Source organism: Harmonia axyridis, chromosome 1 (assembly GCF_914767665.1).
Source record: "Harmonia axyridis chromosome 1, icHarAxyr1.1, whole genome shotgun sequence".
NCBI lineage: Eukaryota > Metazoa > Arthropoda > Insecta > Coleoptera > Coccinellidae > Harmonia > Harmonia axyridis.
The window spans coordinates 62459231-62474789 of NC_059501.1; the positions used below are offsets into that span (position 1 = coordinate 62459231).

At 32.4% G+C, this 15559-nt stretch overlaps 1 protein-coding gene across 1 annotated transcript; it reads right to left on the minus strand.

The window, feature by feature from the left end:
- Positions 1-650: 650 nt before the first annotated feature.
- Positions 651-2251, minus strand: LOC123684653 (serine/threonine-protein phosphatase 6 regulatory ankyrin repeat subunit A-like). The gene is made up of 2 exons (XM_045623995.1): positions 2219-2251; positions 651-2100 (listed from the first exon to the last, which is right to left on the minus strand). Exon 2 carries the CDS (start codon positions 2066-2068, stop codon positions 731-733), a length of 1338 nt encoding a protein of 445 aa, XP_045479951.1. The 5' UTR covers positions 2069-2100; positions 2219-2251; the 3' UTR covers positions 651-730.
- Between the last annotated feature and the right edge of the window lie 13308 nt (positions 2252-15559).

Below are 15559 nucleotides of genomic sequence, written 5' to 3' on the forward strand. Positions count from 1 at the left end.
ATATCACTCGAGCATAGACAATATATTTCGATTATACGAACCTCTTGACTCGACGTAGTTCTCGAAACATCACGAGAGCGGAGCTCGAGTGATGTTTCGCGAACTACGTCTCGTGAATTGGTGTATAATCGAATATTGTCTATGTTCTTGTGATATTATAACTGATTATATATCGAATAATTTCAAAAATCATAACCAATGCGCTGCATTTTGATTAAAACCAAGGCAAAATCTGTCGAACGAAGAATGCTGGCATCAACTCTCGATGAGGAACTAGCAAATTTTTGATTTTCAAAGAAGTATCAAATTAAACTCCAAGATATTTGGAATTATTACTATGATTCAAGACAGAATTATTGAAACTTATTTCCAATTTTCTATATTTTTGTTGATTATTAACATGAAAATACGAATCTTCTGTTTTATTCGGATTAGGGCATGAACGCCCCTCAGGAAAAAAATTTTAAAAGTTTCATTATCGTTATCTCGATAATAACTAAAATCACAGTTTTTTTCATGGATCACATTTGAGTTCGTTAGATCAGTAAGTCGAACCTCATCGTTTGAGATTTTTAATTTTATTGAAAGGTTTTCTATTTTCTACATCTCGTAGAAAATAGGACCAAGAAAACAAAGCGTAATAGGGACATTTTTATTTTTTACACATGGAAAATTCTATTTACAAAATGAAAAGTAAACAAATGATAAAAATTGAAACATTATTATATAATTAAATAACAATTCTTCGTCTCACTGTAATATATCTTCTGAACATCTTATTTTTTAATTCTTTTCTCAGCCTTGTCTCAATTGATTTTTTTTTCTTCGGAACAGGAGTTTTTATGACAGGCTCCTCGAGATCCGGTAGTAACTTTCCGAATTTGTACCATTCTTTTATTGGAATTTTGTTTATAATTTCATTTATCACTTGGAAATAGAGCTTACCCTCAGAAACGACATAAAAAAAGTTATATGCATCTTCTCTTTCGTGAAATATTTTCAGCCCACTCTCCATAAGTGTTTTGAGTTCGCAGCCGTAATATTTGTAATCTTTCTCGTTGAATTCAGAAATGATTTTCCTCAGCTCTGGGTTTATACAGAGGTTCGATATTTGCATTTCGTTCGAAATGAGGATTCTCACAAGAGAATACTTTGGTTCAGTTAAAAATTTTGGTATTTCGCAGGAATTCAAACGTTTCAATTCTTCTCTACAATCTTTCTCAAATTGTTCATCTTCGCTCAAGTAACTAATGGGGTTAAAACCTATTTTAAATTCTCCACTGACATCTCGAAGGATCAGAGTTTTCAAAATCATCTGTCGTATTTCAGCACGTGGCTCCAGTATTAATATATCCAAATATGTTCTATTTGAATCATTAATAATTGTTAAGTTAGCGCCGGAGTCCAAGAATAAATCGAAAAACTGGATGAACAAGTAGCCCCCACAACAGTATGCTAAATCGTGCAGAACAGTGTCGCCCATAAAATCTTGAATATTCACATCACTTCCTCTTTGGATTAGTAACTTCGCAAACTCCAGTGCATGAGGTTTTTGTTGATTCATAGCAATAAAATGTAAAGGAGTCTGATTAAATGCATCAAAGGCATTGGGATCGCATCCGGCATCTAATAAAATTTCAAGCATTTTCACACCTGTCTTACGTAGATTGTAACATGCAACATGCAGTAGAGTGTTGTCTTTTGAATCCCTCGTTCTGAAGTTTGCTCCGATTTCAAGAAGAAATCTCACTTGTGTTATTCGGGTTTTTTTAACAGCGAAGAATAAAGGCGTTTCCCCCAATATATTTCCTTCTTCTAAATTAGGATAATATTCTAGAATGTATTTTGTGATGTCCACACGTGGCAATGAAGCTGCGATGTGCAAGGGAGTGTTGTTCAAGAGAAATGATCGTTCATTATGGTGAGAACTAAATTTCACAGCGTACTGCACAAGATCTAAGTTCTGATAAGCAACAGCTGCTAGAACTGAAGATGTGTGAAATGAGAAGAACAGCTGATGAAGATTGCACAGATTTGTATCAGTGTCATCATCGTCCACATATCTCATATCCTGTACAAATATTTTGATTAACTTTTCATCTGAAATTAAAGAGAAAAAGAATTAAAAAATGATAATATGAATATTTTTAACAATTATTCGGAATCAAAATATCGGGAAATAGGACCAAAATAAATGAAACTATGGCTTTATGACAACCTTGGCGACGTTTCGCTGATTGTCCTCTGCTTCCTCAGGCCTACAAATTTATTCGAAACATAGTTACACATTCATTACATCCATAATATCTCTTACCAAATTTTTAAGCCTGAGGAAGCAGAGGACACTCTGCGAAACGTCGCCACGGTTGTCATAAAGCCATAGTTTCATTTATTTTGGTCCTATTTCCCGATAATTTGATTCCGAATGATTATGCAGGACGCTAGTTCTATCAGTTATTTTCAATAATAATAATATAAATATACTATGATCTGAAATCTGGAAACATTTAAAATATTACTAGCCTTCCTAGAATTTGCGTACTATGCCTAAAATAATTACAAGATCAACAAAAATTCAATTTAAGGTAAGAACGATATAAATGGGGCTATGTTCAAGCGTGCAGTAATCTAGTCATTAATATTTCTGTCGGGTTTCGGCAAGTTCAAAGGTGCCGCATTCAGATCTTAAATATTACAGTCGCGCGTCGACATGTGTGCTTACTCTTGTTTTCACGAGTTGTTTGCACTTCATTAAGCTTGTATTTCTTTCACAAACGGTACCATCTATTCTTGTATGAAGTGTGGTTTCTTTTTCTTTGATATAATTTTATAACTATCGGTTTTTTAGATCTTCTAGAGTTATATCTTTATATGTAGGTATATGGAATGTGTATTCCAATGGTTTCAATAAAAATAAGTGAATTTATACAGGGTGTTTATGGATATTCGCGATAAAAATTTAGGGGATGATTCCTTGTCTGAAAATAGGGTAGGTTTTTCATATAAACTTTTTTTTTAGCCCCTCCCCCTAAAGATGCCGCACAAAAGTTTCTAATTTTTTTCTTGAAAACTAAAATATTTACAAAAATGAAATTAACCTTGTCAGCTTAATTTTATTTTTCCAATTTTTTTATGCGGGCCAGAAATCATTTGAAAAAATTGTTGGTGGTGTTCTTCTATGATTCCAAGGGATAGGAAAAGCCACCCCTCAAACTTGTTTCGCAATAACTTTTTCTTCATTCATATTTTACAATAAGAAAATTAATTTTGGATAGACTGATTCATTCTTGACGAATAATGACTCTGGTAATTTTTTGCTCAAATTCACGTTTTTTGAGAAAAAAAATCAACAGATAATACGCCTGAATTGTGGAGTTTTGAATTATTTTCGACCTCAAATTTATCCGATAGGCGGATGTCGAAATGATATTTGCCCATATTGGGAACTGGTACAAATATAAAATAAATGTAATAAAAAAATATATTTAAAAACTCTTCACATATATAAAAACTACTTTTCTGGCGCCAACTGGAGGCTAAAAAAAAAGTTTATATGAAAGACCCACCCTATTTTTTGACAAGGAATCGCTCCCTGATTTTTTTCGCAAATATTCACAATATTCATATACCCCCCGAATAATATTGTGTACCTATTATTTTGAAACCTCAACGAAAGGATATGACTTGAATTATGAACAAAAACATACAATATAATGGATGAAAAAAAATGTTCTAAAATGGGGGGCGTTGTCTAATATTTTGCCACAGGCGAAATAGTACCTAGATACGGCTCTGATGAAAGTATAACATGAATATAATATATTTACAAAACGCTGAACTCAAACAAGACACTATGACTTATTATTTAATTCCACTTGATAGAATGAAAAAACTGAAACTTGATAAATTGATGAGAATAAGAATGAAATTCTAATTTATCAAATATTCACTTGTCTGCGACAATTTTTATCAAAAACGATTTCTTGTTTTACCCACAACCCAACAGATTTTAATTGAACTTATGTCGGACAAGTCCTTGCAAGATTCACTTCAGGTATGAAATTACGTCACATCTAGTGATATTCAATTACCAAGCAAAAGCTTGAAACGTTCACCCATCTGAGGTTACTTAATTGTTCTACTGTTCACGACGTTGCCGATATGTCATTTTGTTAGTATTTCAAATAATTCATTCAAAGTTAGTTTGGTTCGCTAATTCAAATAATTTAACATTATGCAAAATAATGCAAGGTCCGAAATCGAACATTAAATTCAAAAATTTAAAGCGATAGAATACTTTGACAAGAAATTCTTGATGTCGCTTTCATTTTGAAACTTGGGAAAATCCAACGTTTTATGACATCATTTCATTGCTAAGATGAATGATAATATACTATAGTAACTAGACCTATATCCATTTTACACCGTTCTGATAAGTGATAATATTAATCCATATTTTTTTGAAGCTTTTGATACAAAAAAGAGGCAATAGAGCTGAAAGAAGTAAATTGTTAAGAAAACAGTTAGGTATGAATGAAAACTAAGAAAACTTATGTTTTTTTTTGTTGGTATTTCTGAAACATGAAATTTGGAACCTAAAGAAAATATTATCACGATATGTAACAATAATGATATGAAGTTATGAATAAAAATAATATTTTGCTTTACACTTGATATACCTAATAATGAACGCCGGAGATACGGGAACAAGAAACTGAACGCAGACGAGTACAACTACGTTGACAGATAAATGACATAACAATTACATTTTGACAGTCACGATAGACTAAACATGATATAGATGACTGATTATTGTTCTTTTACAAATAGCAAATTGATATATATGTTAATTTTGATTGATGAAGTGTATTTTTAAGATGGTAAATGCTGCTTATTTTTAAATAATGTTGTTATTTTGTTTTATATTAGTATAACATATTAATTTAAAAGTATGTAAATATTAGCCTTTGAAAAAGCCCAAATATTGAACGAAACGGCAGGTGAACAAAAATTAAAACAACAAAGACATCTGAATTTGTCCTAGTACCCACTAGTCAATACAACAATTATATTTAGGGGACACGAAACAATCTAACACTACTTTGACTAATTAGAAGTATATGTCAAAATTGGGATGATAGCTGCAGGTTATTCCTCTATTGCATAATTTATTAACAATACATGATATGATTGTACAGGGTGTACAGTTTTTGAGTATATAAATTGGAATTGTGAGTGAGGCCTTTTTAATATTAAAATTGGAGTTAGATTAATCTGTTATTTTTACGATTGTCACTTAGAAATAATGCTTTGTAGTAAAAAATATTGATGATATACCTAAAGCACGTTTGCGATTGTAGCTATTTATACGTAAAAATATTCTTTGATATAAGGGAAAGTAATGAATAATATCAGCAATAAAAGAAAATTAGTAATTTAGTAATTTGCTTACCTTTAGATTTCAATACTAAGTCGAGTAATTCGTAGCGATAGCGACTATTACCCTTTCGTATATATGCGGTGGTGTCTGCCCCTTTAGAAATAAGGTATTGTATAATTTCGTAGTCTCTATCGGTAAAATCTTGTTTTGTTCTTTTATGCACTAATCTTCTCAAAAAGTAATCGATATAATCCATATTTTTGGATCTAGGTTTAATATGATTGATCACATCGTGAGCGGAACCGGAATATACAATAAAGTCGTAAGAGCGACACTTAGTCGTAAACTTCACCATTTTTCTGTTTGTTATTCGAAACTCAAAATGAATATTTCGGAGCTAGGAACAAGTAACACAGAAATTATTCAACTGAGGCCTTCCGACTATGGAACAGCTTTATATAGTCAAATTCGGGTAGAAATTCTAAGAAGAAGCAATAAACATTAATTGTTGTTAATGTGTTCAAAAATAAATTTCACTTTGACATTTAGTAATTGTCCTTTTTCTAAAGATGACAATATCATTGTCGAAACGTTCGTTAAACGATATATTAAAAAGTGATTACATATATTGAGTTATTGGGTATAGGTGACCAAATATATTCCAGTAAATTACTCTTTATTTCTATTCAGTAATGACGACGTTTCGGCTATTGTTTGTAGCCATTCTCAAGTCTAAAAAAATTTATCCTACTTCAGATCTTACAATAATTATAATACCACAAATACTCTTTAAAACACAAAAAAAAAACAAATACAATAAACACTATACAACTTTAAATATTCTTCAAAAACACAAAAAAAATAATATAAAAATCACACTTTGTGATACTATCTCAAACGACAGAACACAAGACAGGAAAATAGAGAATTCTCTCACCATTATGAAACGAGTATTTCTAAAACAGAGTAAGCACTATCGTTACTATTATTCTATCATTCATGATCTCTGAGATATGAAAATATATGTACAATTATATTCTTGGGAAATTTCACAGAAATATCAGATGGACAAATGTGTGATTGATGCAAAACGTTAGATGAATAAACAATCCATCATCCATCCTCCTTCAGTTCTTAATCAACAATCCTTACTCGTTGCTGTATGTTAGGTTATCTATTTCGTCTATTTTTATCCTTTATTATATTGTAATAAATTGAACTGAAATTCGCACAGTCTGTTATTCTATTCATTGACTTAATTTCTCGTTTTATAAAAATTTTTTCTGCTATTTCTCTTTTGTTCTTTATTTTTTACTTATATAGAATGCTAGTTTCTTCAAAATCCATATCGTGGCCTAGCTTCAAAACATGTTCGGCTAAAGCCGTACTTTCTGCTTTATTCGTCCTAATTGTACTCTTATGTGCGGAAATTCTGTTTTTCAACTTTTGTTTTGTTGTTCCAATATATTTAAGATCGCAGGTTTACAGGGAATTGAATCAACTATTTTAACTGATCCCATTTTTCAGTTTTATCTTTAATTTTTGTATAAATAGTATTTAGCTTATTTTCACTTTTAAAGACCACTGCATATCCATATTTTTTCATTATGTTTCTGATTTTTTCTCCAGCACTCTTTATGTATGGTAATACTAACATTTTTGTCAAGTCTATTTCTTTTTTTATTTTCTGTTCTGTGTTGTAATGAAGGAAAATGCGGTTCTTCACTATTCTTTCTACCATTTTCTTAGGGAAGCCATTTTCAAGTAGTACTTGTTTAACTAAGGCCAATTTTTCTTCTCTATGTATTGGTGAAGAGAGTTTTATTGCTCTATCACTAAGTCCTATAGCCACTGTTTGTGGTATTAGATTTATTGTAAGATCTGAAGTAGGATAAATTTTTTTAGACTTGAGAATGGCTACAAACAATAGCCGAAACGTCGTCATTACTAAATAGAAATAAAGAGTAATTTACTGGAATATATTTGGTCACCTATACCCAATAACTCAATATACAGGGTGGCTACTTTTTCAATGGGATTGTATTGGTAACTTTTAAACCATAAGAGTTAAAAGGTCGGTCAAATAGAGAAAAAGTTGCATGCATAGAAGCATTATCAAGCAGTTCAAACAAATCGAAATTATCAGGGCCGGTTATTGAGATGTCATTAGAAAAGTAAATTCTGTCATTTTGATTTTTCTTTTTTTCCCACTATAATTCAAATATTATCAAAAAATGTTACAGGAGTTTTTTATTCGACAGTAAATTGTTCTCAATTTGACGTAATCAGATTTCGTATCCAACGTTTCGTGCTCTCTGGACCACCCTCAACCTCATTTTTTTTCAATACGGACCTGTATATTTTATGACACTTTTCGAAATAACTCTCAACCTTGAATTCAACGATATATCATACAATGTCATTCAAAGTTGATTTTCAGGTGATTTTGACACTTATCCAATTTTCTTTGGGTCGGATCTGTAGTGAATGCAATTTATCAAAACATGATGTTAATAAAATAGTCAAGAGACGCGAATACAATGATTTTAAATTTGAATACCAAGCCTTGCGAAACTTATATCGTAATGATATCAAAATAAAGTTTGATTCTGTAATTTGTTTCAACGGAACAAAGGACAAATCCAACATTAGTGATTTCTCGCGAAAGATTGAGAATGTATTGGAAGGTATTCAAGAAGACGAAATAAGCAAATGTATAAGAAGTATGGGTTCCAGAACCGTTAAGTGCATTTTACAAAATGGTGGACATTTCGAACACTCATTTTCATTTACTTTCGAATAATCATTCGATTTTTCTTTCATTAAATGATAATTCGTTTAATTATTATGAATTGAGATATGTAAATAATTATTACTTGTTTCGTGATTTGATTCTGATATGTTCCTTCTAGTTCAAGATGAGTAAGTTGATTTTCTCATCGAAATGTATTGCATGTTGTTAATTAATATAAAGGTACCTAAATGTAATACAGATCCGACCCAAAGAAATTTGGATAAGGATCAAAATCACCTGAAAATCAACTTTGAATGACATTGTATGATATATCGTTGAATTCAGCGTTAAAAGTTATTTCGAAAAGTGTCATAAAATATACAGGTCCGTATTGAAAAAAATGAGGTTGAGGGTGGCCCAGAGAGCACGAAACGTTGGATACGAAATCTGATTACGTCAAATTGAGAACAATTTACTGTCGAATAAAAAATTCCTGTAACATTTTTGATAATATTTGAATTATAGTGGGAAAAAAAGAAAAATCAAAATGACAGAATTTACTTTTCTTATGATATCTCAATAACCGGCCCTGATAATTTCGATTTGTTTGAACTGTTTGATAATGCTTCTATGCATGCAACTTTTTCTCCATTTGACCGACCTTCTAACTCTTATAGTTTGAAAGTTACCAATACAATCCCATTGAAAAAGTGGCCACCCTGTATATTATCCTAACTAAGGTGCAGAACTTGCTCAAGAAAAAGTGATTACTGTAAGTTGTGATAAATGAAAATAATAAATCTTAGTGCAAAATTTGAGTTGTTTTCGAACGGTCGTTTCCCTCTGCTGCAGAACACGAAATGCGAAGCATTTTGAAAAGAATTCATGCACAAGCAGAAAAGAATTCATGCAGAAGCAGTAAATGGTGAGAAATTTTCTGTGCAACAACTTAAGAATCAAACTGTATTGGAACTACAGACTCATTTTGAAGAAAATCCATCAAGCATACCAACTGATTTAGTAAGCAGCGCACCTAATAGTCCGGCCCCCATAGCCCGTATTACACAGATGTTAACTGAACACGAACACTTGACAGTGGATGAGTGGAAGAGGACTCAAAGATCAGCAAGGAGATTTCGACGATTAATCAGGTGCTGGAAAGGACCAAGAAGTGGAAAATAAAGAGCAGAACGAGATCACAGTCTTCGGGCCTCGGGGAGTGGCAGTGCCAATAGAGAACAAAAACTGGTAACAACAGAAACAAAGCAGTCATCGGGTATTGGAGTTGCCAAGAAAGAGCAAAACGCTGATTACAGTGGAAAGAAAAGAAAGAAGGGAGGTTAGAAAGACTAAGGTAAACTACTCTTTATTCATCTATTTTAAGTTTTAATTGTATATAAATGGATCAATTCTTAAGGGATTCTGAGAGGGAAACACACGAAGCAGAATATATAGATTATGTTGGGGATCTCGAACATTATAACATAGAATAAAATTTAAAATAATCCACAATAATATCAGAAGTATCGACAAGAATTTTGACGAGTTCAAATTAATGTTGAGAACATATACAGATGATATTCAAGTGATTGTTTTAACTGAAACTTTTATAATAGATAACGTGGATCTTTGTAAAATCGAAGGATACACATGCATGTACAGTGCATCCCATTTTGGGTGAGACTGCCAGGTTTCTCGCTTGTTATTTAAGATAGAGCCTTGCGGTTTTCACGTTCCTTTCCTACTTTTTCGTGAAACTCAAGTTGGTCCAATCAGATTTTGCATAACTGTTTTCGTTCAAGAGATACAGGGTGATTTTGGAAATTGATACTTTTCGGACCTCCCCTTTATCTCCGAAGTTATAAGAAATAATGCTAAGGTAAAAACTACGTCTGAATCAGAATTTTGCGTAGAATCCAGTTGCGTACTCCATTTTTTTTTTCGGGGTATGGTTTTGAAGATTCAACACAAACCTTTATTTTTTCAATGGAACACCCTATATATCATTACTTCGTTGAATTCCTTATTTTTTCCCTTCAAAATGATATATGACACTATATAGGTAGGATGATCAGAAATGTTAAAAAACACTAATACATCAAATAATGATGATTTTTTGTTAATGAGCAATGGATTTTCCATATGAAAAAAAGGATTAATTGGATAATTTTCATTTGTGATTTTTATTTATAGTAGAGTAAGCAAACAAATATAATACACTCATCACTAATACGAAAAACAAAACGTAGGTACCTACCTAATAGCAATAAATGAATAATAGAAAAATTCATGAACATTGCATAATATCTTACAGATTAAACTGTTCAAATTGCTGTTCATTTTCCCTAATACATATAATATACTACAGTAAAAGGCATAACAGTCTCGAAGAACTTCGTGCATCAAGAGAGGTAGTTTTCAAGGATTCACAAAACCGCCCTTTTATAATATTAAATGCACTCAGGAGTCAGGCGTATTGAAAAGTTTTGTCAATTATGTATTAGAGGAAAATGGACAGCAATTTGAACAGTTTAATCTGTAAGATATTATGCAATGTTCATGAATTTATGTATTATTCATTTGTTGCTATTATATTATATTCATTTGTTGCTATTACGTTTTGTTTTTCATGTTAGTGATGAGTGTATTATCTTTGTTTGCTAACTCTAGTATTTATAAAAATCACAAATTAAAATTATCCAATTGAACTTTTTTTTCATATGGGAAATCCATTGCTCATTAACAAAAAATCATTATGTGATGTTTTAGTGTTTTTTTAACATTTCTGAACATCCTACCTACATAGTATCATATATCATTTTGAAGGGAAATAAATAACGAATTCAACGAGGTAATGATATATAGGATGTTCCGTTAAAAAAAATATTTGTTTGTGTTGAATCTTCAAAACCATACCCCGAAAAAAATATTGAGTACGCCACTGGATTCTACGCAGAATTCTGATTCAGACGTAGTTTTCAGCTCAGCATTATTTCTAATAATTTCGGAGATGAAGGAGGGGTTCGAAAAGTATCAATTTCCAAAATCACCCTGTACCTTTTGAACGGAAACAGTTATGCAAAATCTGATTAGACCAACTTGAGTTTCACGAAAAAGTAGGGCAGGAACGTGAAAACCGCAAGGCTCTATCTTAAATAACAAGCGAGAAACCTGGCTGTCTCACCCAAAATGGGATGCACTGTACGTGGGATTATCATTTAAATGTAGGAGATATTAACATTGATCTTTTAACGAATAATGAAATAGTTGATGAATACATGATGTCTTTAGTTTTTTTGGATATAAATCCTATATAAATGATGTAACTAGGCTTTCTAGTGGTAGTTGCCTTGACCATATATTTTCTAGGATGTCGCCAATCTGTTGTAATTAAGAATAGATCGTTTGTTATTCGTACGGACATCACTGATCAGTATACAGTTAGTTTACGCCTCAACCTGAAAGAAGAACCTACCGAGAAAGTTATTGAATACAAGACTTATATTGATTATCAGCAACTAAAAAATGATTTTTAGAAAATTGATTGGCACGAATTGATGAAAAATGGAGACTCATTCGCAGAATTGTTTATTGACTTATTAAAGCATTACACACAGAAACCTACAACAAAAATTAAGTTGAGCCATAGGAAATCTGGGAGAAGTAACTGGATCCCTCAGGGATTACTTAAAGCCATAAACAGAAAAAACTATTTATACAAGGAAATGATGAAATATCAGTTCAATATTGAGTTGAAACAACAATATACAAGAACAGAAATATTTTACACAAGTTGATCAGCAATGCTGAAAGAGATTACATGAACACCTTTGTCACGAAATACACTTCAGCAACAAAATCACTTTGGTCTTTTGTGGAAAACCTCTGCGGTAGATCCAAACCTGAAACAGAAATAAAATCTATCATTTCTAATAATGAAGGACAGGAAGTAACAAACACGGAACAAATTGTAGAGGAATTCGGAAGATATTACAACGAAGTAGGTAAAAAGCTAGCAGATAATATACCTTATACTTTAGAGAAGAAAGAGGGTGAAATTTTTTGTAATGAAACATATTTTCTATTCCCAACAAGTCCAAATGAAGTGAAAGAGGTGATACAAGAACTTAAAAACGGAGGATCTCCTGGTGTTGATGGAATTAGATCACAACTGCTGAAAAACATTCAAGAAGAAATAGTTGAACCCCTTGTGTTAATGAGGAATATGTGTTTCGAGTCAGTTAAGTTTCCTAGATTTTTCAAAGTGGGGGTTATCAAACCAATTTTTAAATCAGGAGAAAAGGACAGAGAAGGTAAATCGACTGAAGATGCGATTAGGAGAATGATAGAGAGGATATACGGTTGGTTAGATGGTAGAAAAACTGGTCTGTGTGTCCTTGTAGACCTTGAAAAGGCCTTCGACACTGTTTCACAAAAAAACTTTTAGATAAACTCTACCGAAACGGCTTCCGGGGTAAATCATATAAATTATTGAGAAGCTATTTAACTGATAGGGTCCAATTTGTAAGAATAAATGATTTTTCTAGTAAGGTGAGGAACATCTAATGTGGAGTACCCCATCCATAGACATCTAAAATGGAACATAGATATAGACAATTTGGTGAGAAAACTAAGATGCCTTCTATCAAAGTTTAGATACCTTAAAAAGTATTCGGAAATAGAAAGGCTAATGCTCTATGCCAATCGCTGATAAAGTATGGAATTATTGCCTGGCGTGGAGCATACGAATGTCATATAAAAAGAGTAGAAGTGGTCCAGAAATGGTTGCTACGTGTAATCTACGGAAAGCCCCATTTGTTCCCTTCAGACGAATTATACTTCTTATCGCGGGCAATGAATCCTCAACAGTTATTCGTATCCCAGATATTAACGGCCATCTGTTCTTGGAGAATTCAACTCACATTAAGACAAACCGATTGCAGTTATGAAACATTGAAACAAGAAGTAAGATAATCCACGTGATTCGAAGTGTTTTTTTTCGTCTTTGTGAAATACATCCCTCATTCAATTTGGGTAATAGGCATTGCTGCTTATATTGGTTGGGTTGCCATGTGTTATTTATCGAACAGGCGGCTTAGTAAAGACGGTTTGGAGATTTGTATAGCAGGGAATGTTGATCAACGCAGCAAAGCGGACCAACCTCATATTGTTTTTAAGAATCAAGACTATATTTTTTCAGAAATATGAAAGGACGGTCACAAACTGGGCTAAATTGCCGCCCCTCGAAAAGAGGCGCCCTAACGCCGGCCCTGTATCCCATGTAAAACCTTTCGGTGTATGGGTTTTCAAAATTCACAATTGCTACATTCTCATATCAACTTATATTAACTTAATAAAATTCTTTCCTTCAATCCTGTTTGAAGTAATCAAAATGGCCTCTATGACACTTTTGTCCCTCTTTGTGATCTCCTTCTCTATCATGTCCACCCAAGTGTTTTGGCCTCCCATATTTGTCTTACTGGCCTCTCCTTCTTCATTCGATGTAAGTGTCCGCACAATCCCAATTGCCTCTGTCCCACGAAATGACTTAAAAATTGGGCATACTCATTCGAAAAAACAGGGTGGTATCGTGTTTCACCACTTTCAGACCAGCCTCTAGAAGAGTTAAATATAATTTAAGATTATGCGCTGGGTACTGTCGATTCCGTCAAAATTATCAAAAGGGCTATCGACCAATGAGCACTATTGACTCACTCTGTATACATATACCGCCATACCGGGTGATTTTTTCAAGTTGAATCCGTGAAAAATCCCGAAAAGGAAATACTTAATGAAAAATATTTCGTATAAAAGGTTAATTGAAGGAGAAGTTCAATTATGTCAGAACCTCCTCTATTCAATACCCCTTTATGGGGGACGCGGAGGGCATCAACTTTAGAATTTCGAATGGCAAAATTATTTTTATATATGGTGATCGAAAACAAAGATATCCAATATTTTTCCTAATTGTCGAATTTATAATAAGCAGAATATTCATTATATTCTGTATCTAACTGTTGAAATCCAAGGTTTGGCAACTTTTGCTCTCCTAATGTCATCGGTTGTTTCACGTCGTTTGGCGCGCTTGAAGTTTGTTTTCTGAATGTCTGATATATTTAGGTATTTATTTCTACATATTTTGAGTAAATATAAAACGTTGATTCACTAAGGAATATAAGAAGTGCGTTCTTTGTGAAGAAACTCGCGAATTGAGTGAAATATCGTATCACTGCTATGTTTTTATTTCCGCGCGCTTCTTGTCAAATTTGATAGTTCATGTTGGGGACAAAATTTGCTTATTGAAAATGATATATGCTCCCTCTATCTATGTTCATTACTCTGAGGTCAAACCTTATTGTTTGAGACCCTTAATTTTTTTGAAAGGTTTTCTATTTTCTACATCTCGTAAGGAATTGAAACTAGAAAATAAAGCGTTACAGGGTTTATTTTTACATAGAATATATTACATGTATTTACAAATTAAATAGTTAACAATAAAATTAAAATAAATAGAGTTATTATTAATTAATTAAATTTAACAACAAAATAAAAATAATAATAATAAAAAAAAAATTGAAACATTATAAAATATTCACTTGGAATTGAAATCGATAAAATAATAATGAACAATAAAATGAGAAACTTTGATCTTCTTTTTTTATGTGCATCAATTATTCTTAATCTATTAATTTTTCTTCCATACTCAGCCCTCTCTCGAAACATTTTCTGAATTTGTACCATTCTTGTATTGGAATGTATTTTAAAATTTCATTTATAACGTAGAAATTGAGTTTATTCTCAGATACGACAAAGAAAAAGTTATATGCATTCTCTTTCCTGATATATTTTCAACCCACGTTCTAAAATTGTTTTGAGTTGAGAGCCGTAATGTGTGTATTTTTTCTCGTTGAATATAGAAATGATTCTCCTCAGCTTTCGGTTTTTACAAAGTCTCGATATTTCCATTTCATCCAAGATGAGGATTTCCATAAGAGAATACCATGGCCCAGTTTGAAATTTTGGTAATCTTCGGAAATTCAAACGTTGCAATTCTTCTCTACAATCTTTCTCAAATTGTTGATCTTCTGTCACGTCACTAATGGGTTTTGAACCTATATTAAATTTCCCACTAACATCTAGCAAGACCAGATGTTTCAAAATATGTTGTCGTTTAAATGTATGACAATCCAGTAAGAGTATATCCAAAAATGTGCTGCTAGAATCATAGGTAATTGTTAAGTCAGCCCTGGAATTCAAGAATAAATCTAAAAACTCGTTGCGGTATACAAACTGTTCTAATAAAGTGTGCAGAACAGTGTCGCCATATACATCTTTGGCATTTACATCACCTCCTCTTTGGATCAGTAACTTCGCAAACTCCAGTGCACGAGGTTTATTTTGATTCATAGCAACGATATGTAAAGGAGTCCGCCCATGATCGCCAA

What these genes read in the sequence shown, in the direction of transcription:
- LOC123684653 (XM_045623995.1), bottom strand. Translation starts at nt 2,068, where the DNA reads ATGAGATATGTGGACGATGATGACACTGATACAAATCTGTGCAATCTT.